The following is a 25,389-nucleotide window of genomic DNA, read 5'->3' as shown; positions in this document are numbered from 1 at the left end:
AAACCGTATGAACAAACAAAGAACATGTATATGATTGGTTGCATTATTTCCAGGTTAATGAAATGTTTAAAACAGATATAAAAGAATGGGACTATGGAGAAAAAGAGTCAAAGTTTCAATTAGATATAATAAATAATGAATGTAAAATTCTGTCAAAAATGTAAAAAATATTGTTGGAGTGGAATATGAAAGATGAAGAGGTTAAATCGGTAATGATACAATGGGCCAAAGACTTTGGGTATAATATACAATTTGATGATTGGGGAAATTTTGGAAAGAAAATTTGAAATTTACTGCAAGTACTGCGTTGAAAGAAAATGTTATGAAAATGTTCTACAGATGGTACATCACACCGGTAAAATTAGCAAAAATGTATAAGATATGTAATAAGTGTTGGAAATGTAAAGAAAAAGAAGGAACATTCTATCATATGTGGTGGGAATGTAAGAAAGTAAAAGGTTTCTGGGAAGCGATTTATAATGAATTGAAAAAGATGTTAAAATTTACTTTTGTAAAGAAACCAGAAGCCTTTCTTTTAGGGATTACAGGAAAGGAAATAAGAAGAAAAGACTGTAGACTCTTTCTGTATGCAGTTACAGCAGCAAGGATTTTATTGGCTCAAAAATGGAAACAAGAAGAAATACCGACAATAGAAGAATTGAGAATGAAATTGACAGACTATGCGGAACTGGATAAATTAACTCGGAAAATTAGATATTTTTGAGACCAAAAGTTCATTGAAGACTGGGGAAAGTTTGTAGAGTATCTGAAAAATGTATGTGATGTACAAACAACGCTAGTGAGATTTTGAGAGGCGCTGTAAAAACTGAGAGATATTGTTAGAAAGAAATAGAAGGGGGAGGCTAGACAAATGGCAATATAAATAAAGGGAATGCGTAACTAAGAGACAAATACGGATGATTGCCAGAGAAGCTGAAGGAAGTCCGAAAGTGATATTCTGTTATAATTTGGATAAAAATGTACAATTGTATTGGAAAATTAATTAAAAAATTATTATAAAAAAAGAGATGAGAAGACTCCCTGGAAAAGACCTTGATGTTGAGAAAGATGAAGGGCACAAGGAGAAGGGGACGACAGAGGACGAGATGGTTGGATAGTGTTCTCGAAGCTACCAGCATGAGTTTGACCAAACTGCGGGAGGCAGTGGAAGACAGGAGTGCCTGGCGTGCTCTGGTCCATGGGTCATGAAGAGTCAGACACGACTAAATGACTAAACAACAACAACAACAATCTGAAGCAGAGAAATCACCAAGAAATCCTTTTGCATATAAAGTGGTACCTCGGGATAAGTACTTAATTCGTTCCGGAGGTCCGTACTTAATCTGAAACTGTTCTTAACTTGAAGCACCACTTTAGCTAATGGGGCCTCCTGCTGCTGCCGCACCGCCGGAGCATGATTTCTGTTCTCATCCCAAAGCAAAGTTCTTAACCTGAATCACTATTTCTGGGTTGGCGGAGTCCGTAACCTGAAGCGTATGTAACCTGAAGTGCATGTAACCTGAGGTACCGCGGTACAGATCAATGACATGATGGAAGAGGGAGCAGAGTGTTTAAGGAAACGGAGGATTTTTCCAAACTAAAATCTGGATTGAAGACAGAAAAACAGTTGCAATTGAAATTTTTCAACCTGAATTGCAAATCGGGCGTATTATTTACAGACTTTCAGCTGTTTGCAGAGCTGAAAATGCACCTTATACTGACTCCTCCAGTACCACTCTTATTCAACCCCTTCATAGCAAGAATCTTTAGTAATTCGTAGAGCAGCTGTAGCTGGGCACACAACCCTTCAGTTGAGGTTCTTGTCTTGATTTCCAACCAGTGGCTTTTTATTTGAATGACATGCTCTCAGAGACCATGATTAATGTGCCATTTTTCATGACATCTCTGGGGTTCACCTCTCTGAGACTATGTAGAGCCACCCCTATAACAACTCCACTAGGTTTCAGGTTTGGGTCCTGAAATCTCAGGATCTGGGATCATTTTGACCTAGGACCCTACTAGGGATGGAGCATTATAATCTACACATCACAACAGAAAAGGCCCTGCCTTGTTTCTGACCTAGTTAAAACTTTTTAGTGCTGCATATATTTCCTGAGTGGTGTAATAATTGTAAATTCACTTATGTAATACATTCTGTGGCTAATAACAACATTAATAGTAATTTTATTTTTTATACCCTACCCATCTGACTGGGTTTCCCCAGCCACTCTAGGCTGTACCAAGAACCAATAAAACATGAAGTGACAGTCAGAGGTGAGGTGAAGTTCAAACTGTTTCCGTTATAGAACTATGATTTATCAGACCAAGAAGGAGTGTTCAGCCAACAAGTTCTCTTCTCCTCTTGTCTCAGGGGCCTTAACACATTACATCCCGGGGTTATTAAACTATAGCTTCCTGTTACATCCAGACTGGGAAACTGTTACCTAAACTCTGACTGCAAACTAGGTTTGATACTAGTTTGCAATCCAGGATTTTAACAGTTTCTCAGTCCAGACAAACCACTTTTTATAAGCCCCTTAACCAATTTGAATCACCACCTATATGTGAAATAACACTAAGAAAGAAAATGCAGGAAACCCAAAGGCAGGGATTCTTATTCAAGATGCTTCTCCATAGGTGTCCATAGGTGCCATGGAACATCACTGTACCATGAGCAAGATGTCTCTTGAATTTAATGTACAACAGCAACTGCACATATAATTATGTAGCGAATAGAATTACCCGCATGTGTTTAAGAATCTTGCTAACCTACCCATTGTGGTGCCCTCGGAATAACCAACATAAAATATTTTTTCCTGACCAGTTTTGTTCAGGACAAAGTTTATTGAAGCTGGAAGGTCATATTTAGCTATTTCATCAAAACTGCAAAAAAAAAAAAAAGGAACAACCTATGTGTCAGGGAACTGCCATCGGAAGAACCGGAGGTGCAAAGGCTCATTGAGGTTGAGAGAGAAGTAGCAGCGGAAGAGGGAACCAGTAGAGGGCGAGCAAGAACTCCAAGGGAAAGTGAGTCGGAGGGATGGCTCAGAGACGCTTCCAGCGAAAACAGTGGGGAGGTCTCAGGACCTCCTATAAGGACACCCACTCCTCGCCGGAAACTGTCACGCCGAGAGTCCAGAAGACGTGTTTCCGTTAAAGAGCTTTTATGTTGGAAACGATTCCGAAAGCAACCACTTTCGGATTCTACTAGCGATTGACGCAGCCATGCCGGAGGGGCTCCGTCACAGGCAGAGGTTTGAAAACCTGATCAAACTCTGAGGGACTTGCATTTTACGCACAAGCAGCTCATCATCCCATCACAGCAATCCAAAAGTCTCCGAAAGCCAGCTTGTGCAGGGAGAGGCATCATGAGCAACCCAGCCGGAACCGGAGGAGCAGGAGCAGCTGGAGGGGGTCCAAGCCTGGAAGAAAGGTACAGGGCATTGGAGATCCAGCTGGCGCTGCAAACGGCGAGGCTTGAGGAGAGGAGGGCTCAGGATGCAGAAAAGGGAAAGGAGAAAACCACCCCGCTCGCCAGAAAGGTGCCAGGATTGGTGCAGAAATTCGGGGGGGATCCCAGGAACTATCATGCCTTTAGAACAGAGATGCAATACGCTCTCAACCTGCAGTTTGATGACTTCCCCGACGAGGAATCACGAGTGGCTTTTGTAATTGGCCATCTCGAATCGGGGGCGAAGGACTGGGTTAGACCCCTGATGGCAGCGAATAATGAGATCCTAAAGGACACGAGGAAGTTTTTTCGTGCCATGGACCTGATGTTTTCCAGCGACATTGAGCAGGGGGTGGTGCGAAGGCGGTTAATGGCTTGCCAGCAGGGAAGCCGATCTGTCCGTGAGTACTGGACTGAGTTTACTATGCTGATTCATAAATTGGGGTGGGACCTATCGGCGGAACCCATCCAGATGCTTTTCGAAGAGGGGCTTTCTTCGGCCGTCAAAGATGAACTTTCCCGGGGGCCCAGGGTGGAGTCTATGGATCAGCTGACCAAATCTGCGCTGTCCATAGGAGCGCGCCAGGAGGCGAGGGCTTTGGAAAAGCGGGAAGGGAAAGGAGACCGTTGGAGGGAGCTCCGCATTCCAGACATTCCAGAGCCACCTTTCCCGCCGGCAGAGCCGATGGAAGTTGGAACAGCGCGGGCGCGCGCAGTTTCAAATCCCAGTGAAGGGCGGAAGAAGGAGGGAAAGAGCGCCAAGAGATGTTATCTCTGCCAACAGCCAGGGCACTTTGCCAGAGTCTGCCCACAAAGAAAGGAATGGCAAGGGATGGCAGGAGCAGTTGGGGAAAAGGAAGAGGAAAGCAAGGAGCAAGTAAAAGCCAACGCCTGGCTGCCACCGTCGGGGCACAGCAGCCAGGCCAAAGAGCAGTGAAAGTGCCCACGCCGGAACCTCCCAGACCTGCTTTAGTGATAGAGGTGTTACTAGAACTGCCAAACGGACACCCACTAAAGATCAAGGCGCTTTTGGATTCAGGCAGCTCCTGTAATTTCATGAGTAAGGAGTTTGCAGCTGAGCACCAGATACAGACCATCCCTTTAAGTAACCCCTTGCAGGTGACTACGATTGACGGCAGAGAGCTGTTGGGGGGAGAAGTTAGCCAACAGACTGTCCCGATGATAATGAGGGTGGCAAGGCACACCGAACGGATAGCGTTTAATGTGGCCACCTTGGGAGGAGCTCCCATCATTTTGGGGATGAGCTGGCTGGCGCTACACGATCCGCTAGTGGGCTGGCATCAGAGGGTGGTCTCCTTTGGGTCAGCGCATTGCCTAGAACACTGCAAGCAGGGGAAGGTTCCGGGAGGGGCCAGAGTCACCCTAGCCGGGATGGAAGTAGTGGACAAAGGGAAGGTGCCCTCGCAATACGCAGATCTGAGCAACGTATTCAGCGAAAGGGAAGCAGACAAACTGCCACCGCATAGACCCTTTGACTGTCAAATCAACCTACTCCCTGGGGCCCAACTCCCAGTGGGCAAGCTGTACGCCATGTCAGACAGGGAGATGCAGGAGCTGAGGGAGTTCATTGACAAAAACCTGAAGCGAGGTTTCATCAGAGAGTCCCGAGCGGTGGGGGGCAGCCCAGTGTTTTTTGTGGACAAAAAAAACACAGATAAGCCGAGACTTGTGTGTGACTTTAGGGCCCTGAATGCAGTGTCGGAACCCCTGGCTTTCCCTATGCCCCGAATTGATAACATTTTGACCAGGGTAAGGAAGGGAAAGATTTTTACAAAGCTGGACCTGCGGGGGGCGTACAATCTGATACGCATAAGGAAGGGGGATGAATGGAAGACCACCATGTTCACCCTTTTGGGAGCCTTTGAATACCTCGTTATGCCCTTCGGTCTACAAGGAGGCTCCGCGTGCTTTCAAGCTTTTATTAACCATGTTCTGGGACCTTTGCTCTACAAGAATTGTGTGGCCTTTTTAGACGACGTGTTGGTGTATTCGGAAGATGAGGAGCAGCATGTGAGGGACGTTCGAGAAGTGTTGGGCAGGCTGCAAGCCAACCAGCTGTGGGTGAAACTGGAGAAGTGCCAGTTTCATACCAAGGAGGTGGAATTCCTGGGGTACCGCTTGTCAGACAAGGGATTGGCCATGGATCCAGGCAAGGTCCAAGCGGTACTGGAATGGAAGACACCGAAGACCAAGAAGGATGTGCAAAGATTCTTGGGGTTTGGGAACTTTTATCGGAAGTTCATCAAGAACTTTGCCCACTTGACGGCGCCCATCACCGACTGCCTCAGCAGCAAGAAGAAATTTGTTTGGACGGCAGAGGCGGAGCGAGCATTTGAAGAACTGAAAAGGGCTTTCGCCTCGGAAGAACAACTTCTGCATGTGGATTTACGAAAACCCATGAGAGTGGAAACCGATGCGTCCGACCGGGCGGTAGGGGCGGTACTTCTTCAACCGGGGAGGAGTACGTCGGAGTGGAGACCGTGTGCCTTCTTCTCGCGGAAGCTGAATAAATCCGAGAGGAACTACACGGTGTATGACAGGGAACTACTTGCCATTCACGAAGCGTTCCGGAGGTGGAGACATTTATTAATTGGGGCACAACACAAGGTGCAAGTGTGCACCAACCACAAGAATTTAGAGTATTGGAGAACAGCTCGAGTGCTCAACCAACGACAAGTGAGATGGGCACAGGAATTCTCCAAATTCCACTTTGAAATTTGTTATGTGCCAGGCCCAGAAAACGTCAGGGCGGACGCGCTCTCAAGCAAACCAGAGTATTGGGAGGGGGAGGGGGCGATCGAAGAGAGACATGTCATCCCTGAGGACCGCTGGGTGTGTGGGGCGGTGCTGGTGGGGCAACGAGAACTGGTAGAGGAAACGGAAAATGATGAATATGCCCAGGATAAGCTCAGAGGTCTCAGGGGGGAGGGCGAGAGCCCCGGAGGTTTTGAGGAAAGAAATGGGGCATTGTATTACAAAGGGGCACTGTATATACCCGAAGGTGAATTGAGGGGGAGAGTACTCAAGCAGTTGCACGATAGCCCCACGGCGGGACATTTTGGGCAACACAAGACCATGTGGTTGGTTACCAGGGAATTTTGGTGGCTCAAGGTGAGGGAAGATGTAAGGGAGTATGTAAGAGGGTGTGACCAATGTCAGCGAGCCAAAGGGGAAAGAAGGGCGCCGGCAGGGTTATTAGAACCATTACCCACACCAGAACGGCCTTGGGAAGCGGTATCAATAGATTTTATGACGGATCTGCCGAAGTCCAAGGGGAAAACAGCCATCATGGTAGTAGTAGACCTGTTAACTAAGATGTGCCACTTTGTAGCATGCTCACATGCAGTCACAGCGGAAGAAACAGCGAAGTTGTTTGTAGAACACATCTTTAGGTTGCACGGGGCTCCCTTGAGGGTGATCTCAGACCGCGGCAAACAATTTACTTCCAGGTTCTGGAGGAAGCTCATGAGCTTGCTGCACGTGGAAGTCAATTTTTCAACTGCCCGGCACCCTGAAACCAACGGGCAGGTGGAAAGAGCAAATGGCATTCTTCAACAATATCTGAGGTGTTATGTCAATGACAGAGAGAACGATTGGGTCGAAAAGTTGGCGCTGGCAGAATTTGCCTACAATAATGCGGAGAATGTGTCCACAGGGATGAGCCCCTTTTTGGCTAATTACGGGTGTCACCCCAGGGCATTTCCAGGGGAAGGAGGGGAGAGATGGAGCGTCCCAGCGGCTGAACATTTTGTAGAAGAGATGGAAGCGATCCATCATCAGCTCCAGCTCAACTTAGAAAGGGCCAAGGCACAATATAAGAAGCAGGCAGACAAGAACAGAAGGGAAGGTGAAACCATAAGGGTGGGGGATCAAGTGTGGCTGTCAACCCAAGGGTTGCCGTTCAAAGGGGGTTGTAAGAAATTGAGGCCCAGAAGATTGGGACCCTTTGAGGTCATTCAGCAGGTCAACCCGGTGGCTTTCAAACTCCGGTTACCCAACCACATGAAATTGCACCCAGTGTTCCACAGGTCGTTACTGTCACCATACAGGGGGGGACGTGAAGGGGAGCACGTCAGGGGACCAGCCTTGGAAGAGAGGGAACGCCGCAACCATGTAGCGGAAATCCTCGATTCCAGGTGGAAGGGAAATCAGGTGGAGTATTTGGTGGCGTGGGAAGGGGAACCGGAGTCAGAAAACACCTGGGTGACTGCAGAGGAAGTCAATGACGAGGTTTTAATAGAAACGTTCCACCAAAGATTCCCGAGGAAACCTCAGCCGGTAGCAAGGTTTAGGAGGGAGTATTTCGGCACCACCGACGAGGAAGAGGAACTGGAAGGGTTCGCGGAGTCGGAGTTGGAAGAGGGAGTGGACTCCGATGACGAAGAGTACCGAGAGACCAGGGACAGCAACAAGTGGAGGGAAGTGTTCGAGACTTCGGAAGATGAGGGAGGTTCTTTCAGGGGTTTTACCTCCTCACCGCCCGTAGGGGAGGAGACGGGAGGGGGTGAAGGGGGCCCTGGAGGGGAGGTGGATGTCAGGGAACTGCCATCGGAAGAACCGGAGGTGCAAAGGCTCATTGAGGTTGAGAGAGAAGTAGCAGCGGAAGAGGGAACCAGTAGAGGGCGAGCAAGAACTCCAAGGGAAAGTGAGTCGGAGGGATGGCTCAGAGACGCTTCCAGCGAAAACAGTGGGGAGGTCTCAGGACCTCCTATAGGGACACCCACTCCTCGCCGGAAACTGTCACGCCGAGAGTCCAGAAGACGTGTTTCCGTTAAAGAGCTTTTATGTTGGAAACGATTCCGAAAGCAACCACTTTCGGATTCTACTAGCGATTGACGCAGCCATGCCGGAGGGGCTCCGTCACAGGCAGAGGTTTGAAAACCTGATCAAACTCTGAGGGACTTGCATTTTACGCACAAGCAGCTCATCATCCCATCACACTATGTTTAACAGACACGTATATGCAGTGGGATCTACATTGTGAAAGCCTAAAATGCCCTGTTCTCCATCCAGTTCAATACAAGAACAGTCTTGGATCTGGCAGATCAGAGATCATCTCCTCCATGGATCCATCAAGTCACCAAGTTTATGAACATTTGTGAAACTGTTATCTGAATTAAGCCATGACTCATCTTCCTTAGATATTTCCATTTTCACTGTTCACTATCAAGCAAGGCCACACTATGAGCTGTTCACTGCAAACTGAAAATGCCCACCACACAGTTAAGAGCAACCATGTGGCTGCAATGGGGAAAGCAAAAACATTTTTAAAATATCAGTTTCAGGAAGAACAGTATTTATGCTGTGGGCAGGAGAGGACTCTGCTTTCCCTCCAACCCATGTCTGTCTGAGGAGCTTCAAATTCCAGCAGAGATTCAGAAGGACCAATATTGAGTCTCTCCAGATCAAGTCTAATTGCACCTGAAGTTAAGCTGATCTGCTATCATCTATTCTACGGAGTTCACCAAGGCCACATTTCACCAAGGCCATATTTTCCCCAGGAACAAACAAATTGTTTGTTTGTTTAAAGGGACAACTACCAATTTTACTTACTTGGAAATGTATTTCTATACCTCCATATCATATATTATAAAAGGAGTTGGAAAAACTGGCTCCACTAGGAAGAGCATGACTAATTAAAGTTTTCCCCAAAGGGTAAACTAGGAACCAGAAACAAGAAATTAGGTTTAGAAAGCTCACTCTACCTGAATAGCCAGAATTCTTGATGCTTCTCAGTATAGTTGATGTGTTTGCTGGACCAAGTGTTACCTCTGCTGTTTCCAAGCCAAACATCATAACCAGCATCAGCCAATATAAAGCCCAGGCTGTTGTAGTCCATATTAAACACCCAGTTACTGCTAGAACCAAGCAAGCCATGCTGCAAGAACACTGTGGGCCTGGGACCTGAAGAGGAAGAAGAAGAAGAATTTATACCCAGCCCATCTGGCTGGTTTTCCCCAGCCCCTTTGGGAGGCACCCAACACAATTAAAACTACAATAAAACATCAGACATTAAAAACTTCCCTAAACAGGGCTGCCTTCAGATGTCTTCTAAAAGTCATTTATTTCCTTGGCATCTGATGGGAGGGCGTTCCACTGGAACAGTTTGAACTGCTAGAGGACCACAGTAGGCGACTCACAGAGCAGCTACACCAGTTGCAGAGCTGGGCGGGACCTGAGGGTCAACAGAGGTAGCAGCTAGAAGCCGGTGAGTGCCAGCCAGGACCATCCAGTTGGACTCTAAAGAGAGAGTCAGGAGAGATTGCTGGAGGCCCCACAGAAGGGGCTCAGCAAGTACCAGCAAAGATGGCAGATTTCCAAGTTGTAAATATTGGGGGACGCATTCCTTTTGAACTTCTCTTAGAGAGCAACTGGCTGAGTTGGTCAATTAAAATACAGCAATTGTTAAGGAGAGATGGACTATGGGAATGTGTTGAAAGTGAGGTTTCGAGACGGGACTCTGCCGAGAAAAAACGGCTGGATGAAAGGGCCCGTGCCCAAATTATGCTGTGTTTGAGCAATTCTCAGTTATTGCATGTAGCAAATGCCAGCACAGCGTTTGAGTGCTGGAATTTATTAAGGGCAATGCATGTCAGAGAAACTGCTGGAAGTATAATTTCTCTGACCAGAAGGCTGTTCAGGACTGTTATGAAAGAAGGTGAGAGTTTGGCAACTCATCTTCAAACGCTGAAATCTCTGTTTCTTCAACTACAGCAGAGAGATAAGCGTTATGATGAGACTGACCAAACCTACATTATCCTTTCAAGTTTGCCTGAAACCTGGTTGGCTGTGATTAACAGCATGGAGAGTATGCGTCCCCGAGATCTGACCCTTGAGTATGTGGTTGGAAGATTGTCCGAAGAAGCAGAAAGAAGGTCAGATAGACAGGCTGAACTCCAAGAGCAGAGGAGTTACAGCCAAGGGGGGCAGCAGCAGAATCTGCCAAGGGAGCAACACCAAGGTTTGGACTTGGCAATGGTGGTGAGTAGGTGCTATAGATGCAACCAACCTGGGCATCTCCAACGTCAATGCAGGGCAAGACCTCCAGGAGATTATATGGAGCAGAGACAGCAATCAACGCAGAAACGTAAGCAGAAGGGGTTCTCTTCAGGGAAGAAGAACACGCGTTCTGCTCAGTTTGTTTCTGCATTTTCTCGAGAGGAGAGGAAGATACCTCGAGGAACATGGTAGCTGGACTCTGGGAGCAGTAGGATTATCTGCAACAGTCGGGAGCACTTTAAGACTCTGGGGAAGCCAGCTGATGGAAAAGACTCAATCTATCTTGCTGATGGTCGTAGAAGCAAGATTGATGGCCAGGGAACATGTTTCCTGCAGTGCTTGAACACTACTCTACCAGAGACTCTGTTTGTCAGCAGTTTGGACTATTGTTTGCTGTCTGTAAGCTGTTTGATTAATGCAGGGTATAGTGTTAAGTTCACACAGGATGGCTGTCTGATAAAGAATGGAACTCAGGTATGTGGCCATGCAAAGATGGAGAATGGGTTATATGTAATGCAGGACAAGCCTGTTAAAGCAGCTCAGGTGGTTCAGGATAATTTGCCAGTTCATAAGGGATGTGTACATGAACTGCACAGGAAACTGGGTCATGCCAATTTCCGTGTGCTTTCAGAGATGCAAAAGGTGTGCAAGAACCTAAAAGTATATAGCTGTAACTGTTTCCTAGATTGCAATGTATGTAAAATGGCCAAATCTAAGAGGAAGCCTGTGGCTTCTAAAAGTGACAGAGTATCTAAAGAGGTTTTAGAACTTGTCCATTGTGACGTGATAGGCCCTTTTCCACAGAAGACTGAAGGGGGTGCCAGATATGCTTTTCTGGTAATAGATGACAAATCACGCTTTAGTTGGCTGTTTTTGTTAAAGCATAAATCTGAGTGTTTCCCCACATTCAAAGAATGGGTTGCCCAAGCTGAAAAGCTCTTTGCTCGTCCTGTTGTGCAGTTGCAAACAGATAGGGGTGGAGAATTTCTGAACAAACAATTTGGGGCATGGTTGCGACGTAAGGGGATCACTCACCGCTTGACTAACCCTTATAGCCCTGCTGAAAATGGTCTGTGTGAAAGACGTGGGGCTGTAATACAGTCAGTAAAGGACTGCCTGCTAGTGGATGCAGGATTGGGTCACAACCATAGTCTGTGGGGCGAGGCTTTTCTGACAGCGAATTTTTTGATTAATAGAACCTGGTCAAGCTCTCTAAAAGATATTCCCTATCGTGTGTTGTTTGGGAAAGAACCAGAATGGACAATGCTCCATAATTGGGGTTCTTGGGCACATGTAAACATTCCCAAAGCTCAGCGCCAGAAAGGGGGCGCTAGAGCACAGAAACTGCGGTTTGTGGGATATCAGTCCTATGGCAAAGGGTGGCATTTCAATTTACGCCCAGGACGCGTGGTTCTGTCACGAAGCGCAGACTTTGCTGACCAGGACAGATGGACTGTGATCCATGCCAACCCAGATTGCCTACTGCCCCTGCAAGTAAGAGAAGAGGCTTCTTCTCAGCCATTGGCAACGCAGGAGCAGGATGAGGAGGAGGCACAGATTTCCCCAAAGGATGTGGCAATAGATAATACTTCTTCTCTAGAGAAAGAGGAAGAAGAGCCAGAGATAAGGGGGGAAGAAGAAGTAGTTGTGCCTAGACGCTCCCAGCGTTCAAACAAGGGTGTACCTCCTCAGCGTTTGACCCTAGGAGGAGTGAGAGTATGCAATGTGAGTTGTGTGGAACCACAAAGTTATAATGAAGTCTTAGACTTACCCCCTGGAGAACGTGCTTTGTGGGACCTCCTCAGCGTTTGACCCTATATATAGTGAGAAATGTTAGTCTGGTGTTCTGAGGCTGGTGTTTGGGTTGGTTGGTTGGTTGGTTGGTTGGTTGGTTGGTTGGTTAGTTAGTGCTGGTGTGTATAGTTATTCAGTCGCGTTTTGCACAAAGACTTTTAAGAATAAAACTCTGCAAGGATATTCTCGTGGACTCTTTTATGCAGACAAGGGTCCAAGGACCAGGCTGAAGAGACAAAGGGAGGTCAGAACCCTTTCCTTCTTTTTTTTTGCTTTTTACAAACACTGACACGAATTAAGTTCTTAACCCAAGGTACCACTGTCATGGGAAACCCCACTGCCAAAGGATCAAACTCTACAGTGCCATCTGGTGTCTCAGTGTTATGGTGCATTTAAAATGCTTTCCCCTCCCCCTTCCAATGTAGCTGAGACCCATGACTGCTAAACGTACTGAAGTACCTTTGGCATGGTGCAATTTACTCACTTACTAGGTGAGAAGTTGAATTGCAATGGAGATTGAAAAGAGCGCACATATTCAAGGAAAGAGTTTCATAAGGTAAATGGTTAGAATGATTTTTAAAAATCACACCCGAGAGTAAAATGGTTTTAAATGCTTTTTAATTCATGGATTATGAAACATTCTGGCTTTCATGATCCCCATTTCCAGCTGCAAATTTCATTTCAGTGCAGCAGTTGGAAAAATGAGAAAATCAGAGCATGGATGCTACATATTTGATAGAACTTCACTGGTAATCCACCAGTCTATACACTGCACTATATACTGTTCATCAACTCCAGGGGGAAAAACAGGTATACCTTTAAAGAACAAAGTACAAGTTGCAAACATGTAGATCTTTGAAGTTACAAAAAGTGGCTTCCCATAAGTTAGTTCTGCGGTACAGTGGTACCTCGGGTTACATACACTTCAGGTTACAGACTCCACTAACCAAGAAATAGTACCTCGGGTTAAGAACTTTGCTTCAGGATGAGAACAGAAATCGTACTCCGGCGGCACAGCGGCAGCAGGAGGCCCCATTAGCTAAAGTGGTGCTTCAGGTTAAGAACCGTTTCAGGTTAAGTACAGACCTCCAGAACTAATTACGTTCTTAACCCGAGGTACCACTGTACAAGTAAAGGAAAACTATTCACACCATTTCAGTCTTGAGAATATTACATGACAATCACCTCACATGATTGTGACGTCAGGTGATTGACAGTTGGGGAAGATAAGGCCCAAGCCTCCTGATCACACCCACTTTCCCCCCACTGCTCTGCACAGGCTGGCAGATGTTCTCCAGGGTTTCACAATGGGCTCTTTCCTGATCCCACCTGGAGATACTACAGGCAGAACATGGAGCCTTCTAGGTGTGAAGCAGGTGTTCTACCATAGAGGGCAGCATTCTAATACATGTACAGAACCTGCATTCCAACAAGTAGGGACTGATATCAATGTATATTTCAAAAATTATTTCCAATAACTTTCAGTTGTCTTTCAGTAACTGTGACATGTCAGGTTGCTTTCATGATGCAGATTGAGTGATTTGGAACACTTGAATAGTAGAGCTGGTCTTCCTAACTGTGTTATGGGCAGTGGGGTGGCATTCAATTTAGTCATGGTAATTAATTTCAATAGATCTATTCTGAATAAAACTTAGTTCAGTACGATCCAAATCATGTTTCCATATTGTCAGTTCCACAGATGTTAGCAAAGAACTTGTCTCCACCTCACACTGCACTGCATAACAGAGTTTGGGAAGATCATAGGTCCTTTCTTCATGACTACAGTGGTACCTTGGTTGTCAAACACCTGTGTTGTCAAACAAATCAGCCCCCGAACATCGCAAATCTGGAAGTGAGTGTTCTGGTTTGCGAACGTTTTTTGGAAGCCTAAGATCTGTCATTGAGTCCGTGGATTCCGATTGAGTGCAGGAAGCTCCTGCAGCCAATTGAAAGCCGCACCTTGGTTTTCGAACTGTTCCAGGAATCGAACGGATCCCGAGAATGGATTAAATTCGAGAACCAAGGTACCACTGTACTGTGATGAGAAGTCACTTGAGTTATGTCTCAACACCTCCATTAAAAATGCATGGATATAAATAATGATAAGCAGTTCAAAAATATTATTTTCAAAGGAATTATTCTGTGTGAACAAACAGGGATTTCTTTCCAAGGTGATTTTTTTTTTTGTAGTGTTTGTAGTTGTTGTTGTCGTCATCATCATAGACATAGACTGATGGTGCTGATTTCTTGAAGGACTATTTCAGGATCACAAACTCACTGATAATTCTGCATAAACTCAACTATCTCTTTATACATGCGCTGTGGGGCATCAAAGCCCCAGATGAAATCCAGGTGTGCCCAGTCAGGAATAAACTTGTGGTAAACTAGGTTTGAGACCTGAGGCAGCAGCAGGGCAAAATCCTTTGGAGTTGAAGCCCAGTCGTTTCCACCATTCCAGAGAGCTGTTGGAATAGTCATTTGTTTAATATCATAGGAAGGTGCTGTTTCCTAAAAGAGAGGGGGAAATAACAACTTAAAAAATACTTTATAAGTTAGGACTCTGCAAAAACTTCCTGGTCAAAGCAAATGTGCACGTGCTCTCGCACGCGCGCACACAAACACATATACATTGTCTCCCTGCTTATTTAACTTATATGCAGAATTCATCATGTGAAAGGCTGGACTGGATGAATCCCAAGGTGGAATTAGGATTGCCAGAAGAAATATCAACAACCTCAGATATGCTGGTGACACAATCTTGATGGCAGAAAGTGAGGAGGAATTAAAGAACCTTTTAATGAGGGTGATAGAGAAGAGCACAAAATATGGTCTGAAGCTCAACATCAAAAAAACGAAGACCATGGCCACTGGTCCCATCACCTCCTGGCAGACAGAAGGGGAAGAAATGGAGGCAGTAAGAGATTTTACTTTCTTGGGCTCCATGATCACTGCAGATGGTGACAGCAGTCATGATATTAAAAGACGCTTGCTTCTTGGGAGAAAAGCAATGACAAACCTAGACAGCATCTTAAAAAGCAGAGACATCACCTTGCCAACAAAGGTCCGTATAATTAAAGCTATGGTTTTCCCAGTAGTGATGTATGGAAGTGAAAGCTGGACCATAAAGAAGGCTGATCGCCAAAAATTGATACTTTCAAATTATGGTGCTGGAGGAGACTCCTGAGAGTCCCATGGACTGCAAGAAGATCAAACCTATCCATTCTGAAGGAAATCAGCCCGGAGTGCTCACTGGAAGGAAGATCCTGAAGCTGAGGCTCCAATACTTTGGCCACCTCATGAGAGGAGAAGACTCCCTGGAAAAGACCCTGATGTTTGGAAAGATTGAGGGCACAAGAAGAAGGGGATGACAGAGGACGAGATGGTTGGACAGTGCGGGAGACAGTAGAAGACAGGAGTGCCTGACGTGCTCTGGTCCATGGGGTCACGAAGAATCGGACACGACTAAATGACTAAACAACAACAACAAATATGTTAAGGGGAATATAAATTGAGCACTTAAAGTGCATAACAATTGGACATTGTGCAGATTTAAGATGCATTGTGGAGAATAAGCACATCATCCATGAAAAGGAACTTGTTCACATTTCCTGGTAAATATACACGGTTTCCAACAGGCTTTGAACAATTTGCATATATTGACTGTCCTTTGTACATTCTCTGGCCATTTTTCATAATCTCAATCAGGTCTTGTGGAATGTGCTGAATTTTGTGCATTCTGAGGAAATGAGCTGTTTTGTATGTGACACTAAGTCAAACTATGAGAGCCAACACAACCTGATAATAAGAATTATTCTATATTTCAGAGGGCCAGCTTTCCCAAGCCTTATGCCCTCAGATGTTTTGCACTATAATTCCCATCATCTCAGCCAATTGGCTTTATTTCCTGGGTTGATGGGAGCTGTCCTCCAAAACATCAGGAAGGAACTAGGTCGAAGAAGGTTGTTGCATACAAAATTTGTCTATTTATTTCCTTTATCATATCGTTCTCTGATAACAAAGTGTTCCTGGAGCTTCATTTTATACTAACATTCCATAGGAGGAAGTCATATTGATGATAGAAGATCCTTTAAGCAAAATGGAAGTAATACACATATAGGCAGATAGAGAGAGACAGAGGGAAGGAGGGAGAACCCATTTCATTTTTGCATTAGTGACCTGAGCACCAAATCAACATTATTTCAGTTTTAAAAGAGATCCTTCTTGCACATTTCAGATATCATTATGCAAAGCAGACATCTGAGTTAGCAAATCTACATATGGATAAATTTGAATGAACATACATACTGGACATAAGCAGTCTGTATAATGGTGACATATTGCTATATAAAAGTATAATTATTATTATTATTATTATAATTATTATTACTACTACTATTATTATTATTATTATTATTATTATTATTATTATTATTATTATTTTATTTATACCTTGCCCATCTGGCTGGGTTTTGCCAGCCACTCTGGGTAGCTCCCAAGGGAATAGCAAAAGCATGATAAAACATCAAACTTCTAAACTTCTAAAAGTCGGATTGTTGTTTATTTCCTTGACATATGAATGGAGGGTTTTCTGCAGGGCAGGCACCACTACCGAGAAGGCCCTCTGCTTGGTTCCCTGTAACCTCACTTCTTGCAGCGAAGTAACCAGCAGAAGACCCTCGGAGGAAAGTGTAGACAATATCTTCATTTTATGACAAGGGACTGAAGATAGACACATGGCATCTTGCAGATGTGTCAACAAACCTACATTCCCATATTAAATCTGAGAGATACATATACATTTGATACAGAAGGAGCGTCTCCACCTCCATCATTCTGCCCAGACACTGAGGTCCAGCGCCGAGGGCCTTCTGGTGGTTCCCTCACTGCGAGAAGCCATGTTACAGGGAACCAGGCAGAGGGCCTTCTCAGTAGTTGCACCCACCCTGTGGAACGCCCTCCTGCAAGATGTCAAAGAGAAAAATAACTACCAAACATTTAGAAGACATCTGAAGGCAGCCCTGTTTAGGGAAGCTTTTAATGTTTAGTAGGTTATTGTATTTTAGTGTTTTGTTGGAAGCCGCCCAGAGTGGCTGGGGAAACCCAGCCAGATGGGTGGGGTATAAATAATAAGTTGTTGTTGTTGTTACCTGTTCACCATCTGACTGAGGAGCAAGCATGTGCTATCTGGGCGAGGTGGCCAGGGACACAGCAGTGAGGCTGGGCCACATTCCAGGGCCCAGAAACCCCCAGAAACAGGGCAAGAATCTCTGCATAGGAATCCCTGCATATCTGAAGGAGCGTCTCCACCTCCATCATTCTGCCCGAACACTGAGGTGGTTCCCTCACTGCGAGAAGCCATGTTACAGGGAACCAGGCAGAGGACCCTCTCAGTAGTGGCACCCACCCTGTGGAAGCTTTTAATGTTTAGTAGGTTATTGTATTTTAGTGTTTTGTTGGAAGCTGCCCAGAGTTGCTGGGGAAACCCAGCCAGATGGGCGGGGTATAAAAAATAAGTTGTTGTTGTTGTTGATGATGATGTTGTTGTTAGGCAAATCCTTGCAAGACCCACAGAGAGGAATGCCGGGCTGGGCCACACTAGGGTTGCCCTTTACCTGCCTGCTTCCATCTCTACCTGTTCACAATCTGACTGAGGAGCAAGCATGTGCTGTCTGGGCGAGGTGGCCAGGGACACAGCAGTGAGGCTGGGCCACATTCCAGGGCCCAGAAACCCCCAGAAACAGGGCAGGAATCCCTGCAAAGGGGTGCCTGATTTGTGCCACTTCAAAACTGTGTGCCCGGAGCCATGGTCCCACTGCCCCCTCATGCTGCGCCCCTGACACAGTGTGGGGAATTTCTATGAAATGGAGCTAGAAGCTATTGTCATCAGATCAACAGTGCAATACTGCGGGTAAAATAATAGCTTCTTTCACTTAAGTTCACTCATGATCCCCGGGGTGTAGAAATTTAAATTGGTAAGTTTCTCATTATATTTACTTACTTACTTTCATACGTTCCTTTTTTTGAGATATGTTAATAATGTTATATGCATTGCTTTAACAGATGATTGCATGTTTTGCAAACCTGTACCAACTGAAGATATTGAATTTTGACCACGACACAAGTAAAGGTAATATTTGGATCTAGTTTGGTGAGATTTTAACAAAACTGAGAGACTGAACTCATGCATGCATAATACTGCATAGCAAAATAGTCCACTGAAGAAGCATAAAATGCCAAAATGTGTTTGATAGTTCAGTTATCCAGAAAGTTTGATTAAAAATATGTTATATAGCCACATCAGCTATCTAATTAATATAATTAAAGAAGTATAAGACCATCTCATGCATTGTACAGAAATTTTATTTTTATTAGGGTTTATTGTATAATTGTGGATATATTATTTTGATAAATAGTCAGTTTATGGATTTACATATTAGAATTTGTTAACGTATTCATGGGCATCACAGCCATTAGAAGAAATCAGAAGGCAGCCCTGTATTGGGAAATTTTTAATGACTGATGTTTTGTTATGTTTTTATATATGATGTAAGCCAGCCAGAGTGGCTGGGAAAACTGCCAATGTCTTACCAATGTCTATCATCATATAAACAGAGAAGGGAGGGAGGGGAGGAGAAAGAGGGGGAAAGAGATGCAATTAGTGAAAAATTCTTACCTGGTTGTGGTGAGCCATGTTCTCTTCCTTGCTACCCCAGTCAAAACCTTTGAACTCCTTACTCCTCCTATTCTGAAAAAAGAAGTGTACCATATTTTGAAAAAAACTAAATGGGGAAATTATTATTATTGCTGTTAATTATTAATCAATAAATACCTGAGGATCATTGTGCAGTTTACTATATAAAAGCACAAAAGCACATAACATAATAACAAAACAATACGCACAGACACAACAGGCACGGCAGGTTGTGAGGAACATAGAAGAGAAGAAAAAGTTTTTACCATCTGCTTTTTATACAATATTTACAGAGAGAGGCTTGGAACACAGCCTCTTGGGATAATGGTGTTGTTCCGAGAGACTCTCCACTCCCCCTTTTCTCATTTGTCATTGTCATCATCTCCCTATGGGTGCCACGGAGGGCCCTCTGTTTCTGAGCTCTTTGCTCTACTACCTTCAAGGCTCGCTGGGTTCTGGGAGAGAGGGGGGTCCTGGAATGCTTTCTAAACACATTGTGTCCATCAGCTGTCCTCCCTCTGGTGCTTCCTCTTCCCCCTCCACGTCTCCCTTCATTTCCCAGCTTTCCCCCTCATCTGCCTCTGAGCTGTGACCTCCCTCAAACCCCTGTTGTAATTCTGAACTGTCTTCTTCTCTGGAAGGGTCAGGCTGGGGAGGAGGTCACTGGGGAGGAGGCCATAGGTTGTGTAATTAGCCAAAGGCCGGGGAGAAGAGGAATGTTTTTGCTCAGTGCCTAAAGATATATAATGAAGGGGCTAGGTGAGCCTCCCTGGGGAAAGCATTCCCAAATGGGAAGCTATTGGAAGAATGGCCAGTTCTTATGTGGCCATCCTCCAAATCTTTCATGGAAGATTAAACTTATGGGGACTTAAGTAAGTCAAAATATATACCAGGGACCAGGAACTTCCACGCCACAAGACAATCTTATTCTGCAGGGGATCCAGTTTGGCCCAAACACTTCTCCCAAAGTCTCCCACCTACTATCCAGCAGAGATTGCCACTGAAGCCAGTTGGGTGTGTGGGGGGGTGGGGGTGTGTGGGTGGGGGTGTGTAAATACTACTCAATTTGCCAGAATTCCATGCAAATCCCTTCCCAATTCAGAAAGGAGATTCTCTTAAAAGACTTGTTAAAACAGACCAGCAAGAGGTCTGCATCAGAATCTCCAGGGAAAATAAAGAGGAGGGATGCACCTTGCAACACACTTTGAAATCCTCCATTGCTACAACAGGTAATTGGCAGGTAGGTGGCCCCACCCTGCTTTTAAATGTGATCTATGAAACTAATCCTGATTAAAAAAAACTCCTGTGGTATCAAAAAGATTCCCCAACCCTGTTTTGTTTCTGCAAGGCCATGAAGAAATTACCAGCAACTACATTCAACACCAGGTGCTCCCAGATCATGGCACTTCTTAGCCAGCCTTATGCTACTGACACACAGCCTTCACTAGCCTAGAACCCTCCAGATGTTCTGGACTACAATTCTCATCAACCCCAACCAGTGTGGCCTGGCTGATGGGAGTTGTCATCTAAGCAAGTTGGCACTACCAACACCTGAGGATTTAGGTGCTACCTGACTCCAGTGAAGCACGTTCTGCACAGATGTCCCAGCTGGGCAGTGTGATAAATGTACATTGATTCGAGTCTGAAAGAAAGAACAAAGTGATTAGCTGAATTTATCTCAAAGTGTAACATCCATTTCAATTTCATTTGGTTTGTTTGAACAAAACAAGTGCACTCTAGAGCTCTACATCTGGATATCATGCAGGAATCAGTGTTTAAGTAGCAATTACATGCCAGTTTTGGAGATCAACTTGACACTTCAAACTAGCTGCCAATGCCAATATTGTGCTACCAAACAAGAGGGAAATTCGCTTACAGCAAAGCATTGCCCCACAACATAAATACATTTCTACTAATACTGCAATCCTATGCACATTTACTAAGAAGTAAATTGTACTGTGTTCAACCAGGTTATACCCAGGTAACTATGCACAGGATTACAGCCCCAGTTATAATATTTTTCTTTATATAGTACAACCAGGGCAATTACAGACATATCAAATAACATCCATTTGTGCAGTGGGCTGGGCCGTTGTGTACATTCCTCCTGTAGGACATGAATTCACTCCACCCTGCTTTGGTGCCATCTCCAGTTGTGTTACCAACCATAATTAAGGGCCACTCCTAGAGTCTTTTCAGGAACTATGAACTGAAACTCAGTATTGCTCTTAACTATGGTCCTATTGCATCATGGTGGCAAGGAGGACACAGCCTTCTTGTGACCCATAAGGCATTACGTGCATTCTGTTTTGGGGAAGTGGACCCCTGTATGGGGAATTGCACAAGGGCCCCCAAGCACCTTAACTAGGCCTTGGTGCACACCATGACTTCTCACCTCTTCACATGTTTCTTGGGCTGATGTGCACCATCTTTCAATGCACACAAATATTAAGTGTGCATGCACACGAAAGCTCATACCAAGAACTAACTAAGTTGGTCTTTAAGGTGCTACTGGAAGGAATTTTTTTTTGTTTTGACTATGGCAGACCAACACGGCTACCTATCTGTAACCACAAATATTAAGTTCCAGTTTACAAGTATCTGTACACAAAGCCATATTGGTTCATTTTGTTCTTATTTTTGCTCTTATTTCTATTGTGTATTTAATATTTGTTATATTGTATTGTCTCAAGGAATGTGGCAGCTGTGCCCTCTTAAGGTTTCTGCCTTAATGCTACCAGACAATAATTTTCCAACAACAACAACAACAATAATAATAATAATAATAGCTCTGTCCATTTGGACACCTCTGAAGATATTTCACCCCATTCTGCAAGTCTTTTTAAAATTTGAGGTGACAATTTCAACCTTCACCAACTTGGACATCTCTGAAGATATCATTGCCCAAAACGTGGGACATCTCCAACCAATCAGGTTGCCTTTCAATATATCATCGCCAAACTTGGTACGAGGATTTCTGAGGTGGATATATTAGTCTTCAACTATGTTTGCATGCAGGGCACCATTTTGAATCAATATGGTAGACTAATTTAACTCAAATTAAACACTTAAATTTAAGTGGCAGTCCTGGGTTGGTTTTTGTGTTGTGCGCAGCCCAAAATATCACAAACTACACTATCCACTAGTGCTCAATGAAGTAGTCATCTGGGATCCACTTCTCCAGGGGTAATTAAGATATGGATAAAACAAAAAAAATTCCTTCCAGTAGCACCTTAAAGACCAACTAAGTTAGTTCTAGGTATGAGCTTTCGTGTGCATGCACACTTCTTCAGATACACTGAAACAGAAGTTTCCAGACCCTTCTATATAGTGAGAAGGTGGGGAGGGGTATTACTCAGAAGGGTGGTGGGAATGGGTGATTGGCAGATAGCTGTGATGAGCCTGTTGACGACTCTTAACTACTGCAATAAGTATCACAGGAAGAAGCAAGGGGTGAGAAGGTGAAAAGTGGCTTTGTCATGTATAATGAGATAAGAATCCAATGTCTTTGTTCAGGCCAGGTTTCTCCATGGTTTTGAGTTTGGTGATAAGTTGCAATTCAGCAGCTTCTCTTTCCACTCTATTTCTGAAATTCCTTTGTAGTAAAACAGCTACTTTGAGATCTTGTATAGAATGTCCTGGGAGATTGAACTGTTCTCCTACTGGTTTCTCTGTTTTGTGATTCCTGATGTCCGATTTATGTCCGTTTATTCTTTGGCGTAAGGTCTGGCCTGTTTGTCCAATATAGAGAGCTGAGGGACACTGTTGGCATTTGATGGCATACACAATGTTAGACGATGAGCAATTAAATAGTCCTGAGATGGTATGTGTGATGTTGTTGGGGCCAGTAATGGTGTTGTCTGGGTGTATGTGGCAGCAAAGTTGGCATCTGGGTTTATTGCAGGCTCTGGTGCCAGTGTCAACTTTGCTGCCACATACACCCAGACATACCTAGAACTAACTTAGTTGGTCTTTAAGGTGCTACTGGAAGGAATTTTTTTTGTTTTGACTATGGCAGACCAACACGGCTACCTATCTGTAACTAAGATATGGATGTTATAAGCAGCAACCATTTCAAAGAAGCCTCCACATACTTCTTTTCTTTAGCTCACACCCTTTACTTCTTATTATGTAGTTAGAAATCTTACCAGATTCATGTTTTTCACATTAAAGCCCATCCCTAGGAAGAAAAAACTGGCACAAACATGATCAAGTAAGAAACGATTACACAGGTTAGTAGCAAACCATTTAGAAGTTTTGCTTTGAGCAGCAAACTGCTTGGTTCCAAATATTACCTGTCAAAACAAAAACATTAGTACACAGGTCATTTTGTTAGTCAAGACTGCTTCCCCAGAGATACTTCCAGCAATAGCGGGTAGCAAGAAAATATCACAAACAGTATTATGAGAATCTTCTACTCAGATTGTTAGGCCAGAATGCCCATTCAACAATCCATGGCCATAATAATGATAACAGCAATAATTCAAATCCCACATGCATAGTCAAACAAAAGGACCTTCTGCTATATTCAAGACATGGACATTGTAATTTCAGCCATCGAAGAGACAGGATGACCCAGTTAAAGTGCATCTTGAGATGTATGCAATGTGCAACTGGTGCCCTTGCAATGTGGTTCAGGAACATCATTTCAGTAGGAGCCCAAATATGCAAAAGACTTGCTGTTATGCAAACATAGCCACAAATAGCCAATAGCCAAATAGTTGTGCTGTGCTTGAAATCACTTAATTTAGGGTTGCCATATGTCCGGACATATCCAAAATACCACATTCAGAAGTAGATGGGGGGGGGAGCTCAACAACTTGAAATATGGCAATCCTACTTAATTTCAGCAAATGACGCCTTCTCTATTGTCTACATGGTAACATAAGGGAGAATGATTTTACTGCCTTGTCTTCTGACTTCTCCAGGTTGAGAATACAAGGAGTGGCTGTTCCTACAATCTGAAAAGGGCACTTCAATCTGCTTTTGTCTAGGGTAGAAGTAGTGTAGCATAGAAGCCAAGGGTGAGCTGTGAATCATAAAGCCCCCAAGGTAATCAAATACCCCCCTAGCCGCAGTCAGTATGGGGCTTTAGTCAATCCACAATCTCTCGTTCTCAATCCTCCCACCAGCCAGACTCTAATCTGGGAACAAAACTGATCATGTTACAATGTTGTTGTATGAATTACTGAGCTAAAAGTGGGTGAGGGGGACATTTGGCTAACACAGAAGCCCCCCAAAGCCTCCAACATGATCAGCAAATGTTTCTGAGCCCAGAAAATGAGCTCATGTGCCTGTAACTGCCCACCACACTGTGATCATCCCAAGTTATTTCTCAGTAGATTGGTTTGGCTCTCTTGTCCGATTGCCATACATTGTTTAATACTTAAAATAAACCAATAATGTAATAAATACACGCTCCTATAACTGTTCAGCATTATTGATTTAAAGGCAGCTGAGTTATGCACAGGTGTAATCTGCCATCATACTATCAAGTTCTTCATGTAAGTTTGTACCAAGTCCTTTTGCTTGGGCACTTGAGGATTGTTCTCACACCAGCACCTCTTTCTTTCCTGCCCGCAGCAAGTGTTTTGTGCTGGCACCCATGCTACTTACAGCAAGATAGAAAAATGGGCACCCCAATTTTTACAGATCAGCTTAGACTGAGCAACACCCTGTTACCAAATTTCAGCATTCACCAGCTTGAACAGTTTAGGTGTCTATGAGAATGACAAATGGCCTCAAGTCAAATAATGGATACATTTCCAAGTTCTTAGCTACAGCCAGAGATATTTGCACCCTCTATTTTAAACAAATATTTGGTCCAAAATGCATACTTTGACCAAGGATTCAGGAAGGTGAGTGATCACAGCTGATAATGGGCTGATAGAATAAACTGTGTTGACTGATGGTGCCAATCCAAATAACATTTTTATCTTCTGGGCGAGCTGTGGCATGGTTGAAAATGCAATGAATGCTAAGAAACAAGATGGGAAATAGAAATAGAAGATAAATTAATATAGCAAGCACTACTGCCTTGATCACAATACAAGAAAAAAATCTTAGCCTTTTCTCATAACACAGAAGCAATAAAGTACAGTCAATCCTCAGTTCCTGAATGGCTCTGTTTTGGAACATTTCGGCTCCCAAACACCGAAAACCCAGAAGTAAATGCTCCAGTTTTTGTACATTTTTCGGAAGCCAAATGTCAGACGCGACTTCCACTTGAGTGCAGGAAGCTCCTGCAACCAATCGGAAGTCACTCCCCAGTGTCAAACATTTCGGAAGCTGAATGGATTACATTTGACAACTGAGGTTTGACTGTATACATTATTGTAAGACCTGTGAGGAATGGCTTATGTCACATGCTTCTAGTCAAACGAAATATTGGAAAGTACACGCTCATATCCCCTCCTCTTGGGAGTCTTAATAA

The 25,389-nt window shown here is 44.3% G+C and overlaps 1 protein-coding gene across 1 annotated transcript in view; it reads right to left on the bottom strand.

The window, feature by feature from the left end:
- LOC309370640 (putative lysosomal acid lipase/cholesteryl ester hydrolase) overlaps positions 1-25,389 on the bottom strand; it is a 119,270-nt gene that overhangs the window by 84,373 nt on the left and 9,508 nt on the right. The window contains exons 5-11 of the mRNA XM_081912553.1: positions 24,794-24,933; positions 23,105-23,251; positions 20,527-20,598; positions 18,939-19,010; positions 14,542-14,773; positions 9,178-9,376; positions 2,774-2,883 (exon numbers count right to left, since the gene is read on the bottom strand). Coding sequence (XP_081768679.1) covers positions 2,774-2,883; positions 9,178-9,376; positions 14,542-14,773; positions 18,939-19,010; positions 20,527-20,598; positions 23,105-23,251; positions 24,794-24,933 — 972 coding nt within the window. The remainder of the gene's footprint in view (positions 1-2,773; positions 2,884-9,177; positions 9,377-14,541; positions 14,774-18,938; positions 19,011-20,526; positions 20,599-23,104; positions 23,252-24,793; positions 24,934-25,389) is intronic.

Source organism: Podarcis melisellensis (genome assembly GCF_964234715.1).
Source record: "Podarcis melisellensis genome assembly, chromosome: 5".
Lineage (NCBI taxonomy): Eukaryota > Metazoa > Chordata > Lepidosauria > Squamata > Lacertidae > Podarcis > Podarcis melisellensis.
The sequence above is the reverse complement of the archived record's forward strand: the minus strand, read 5'-3'. Positions and strand labels throughout refer to the sequence as shown.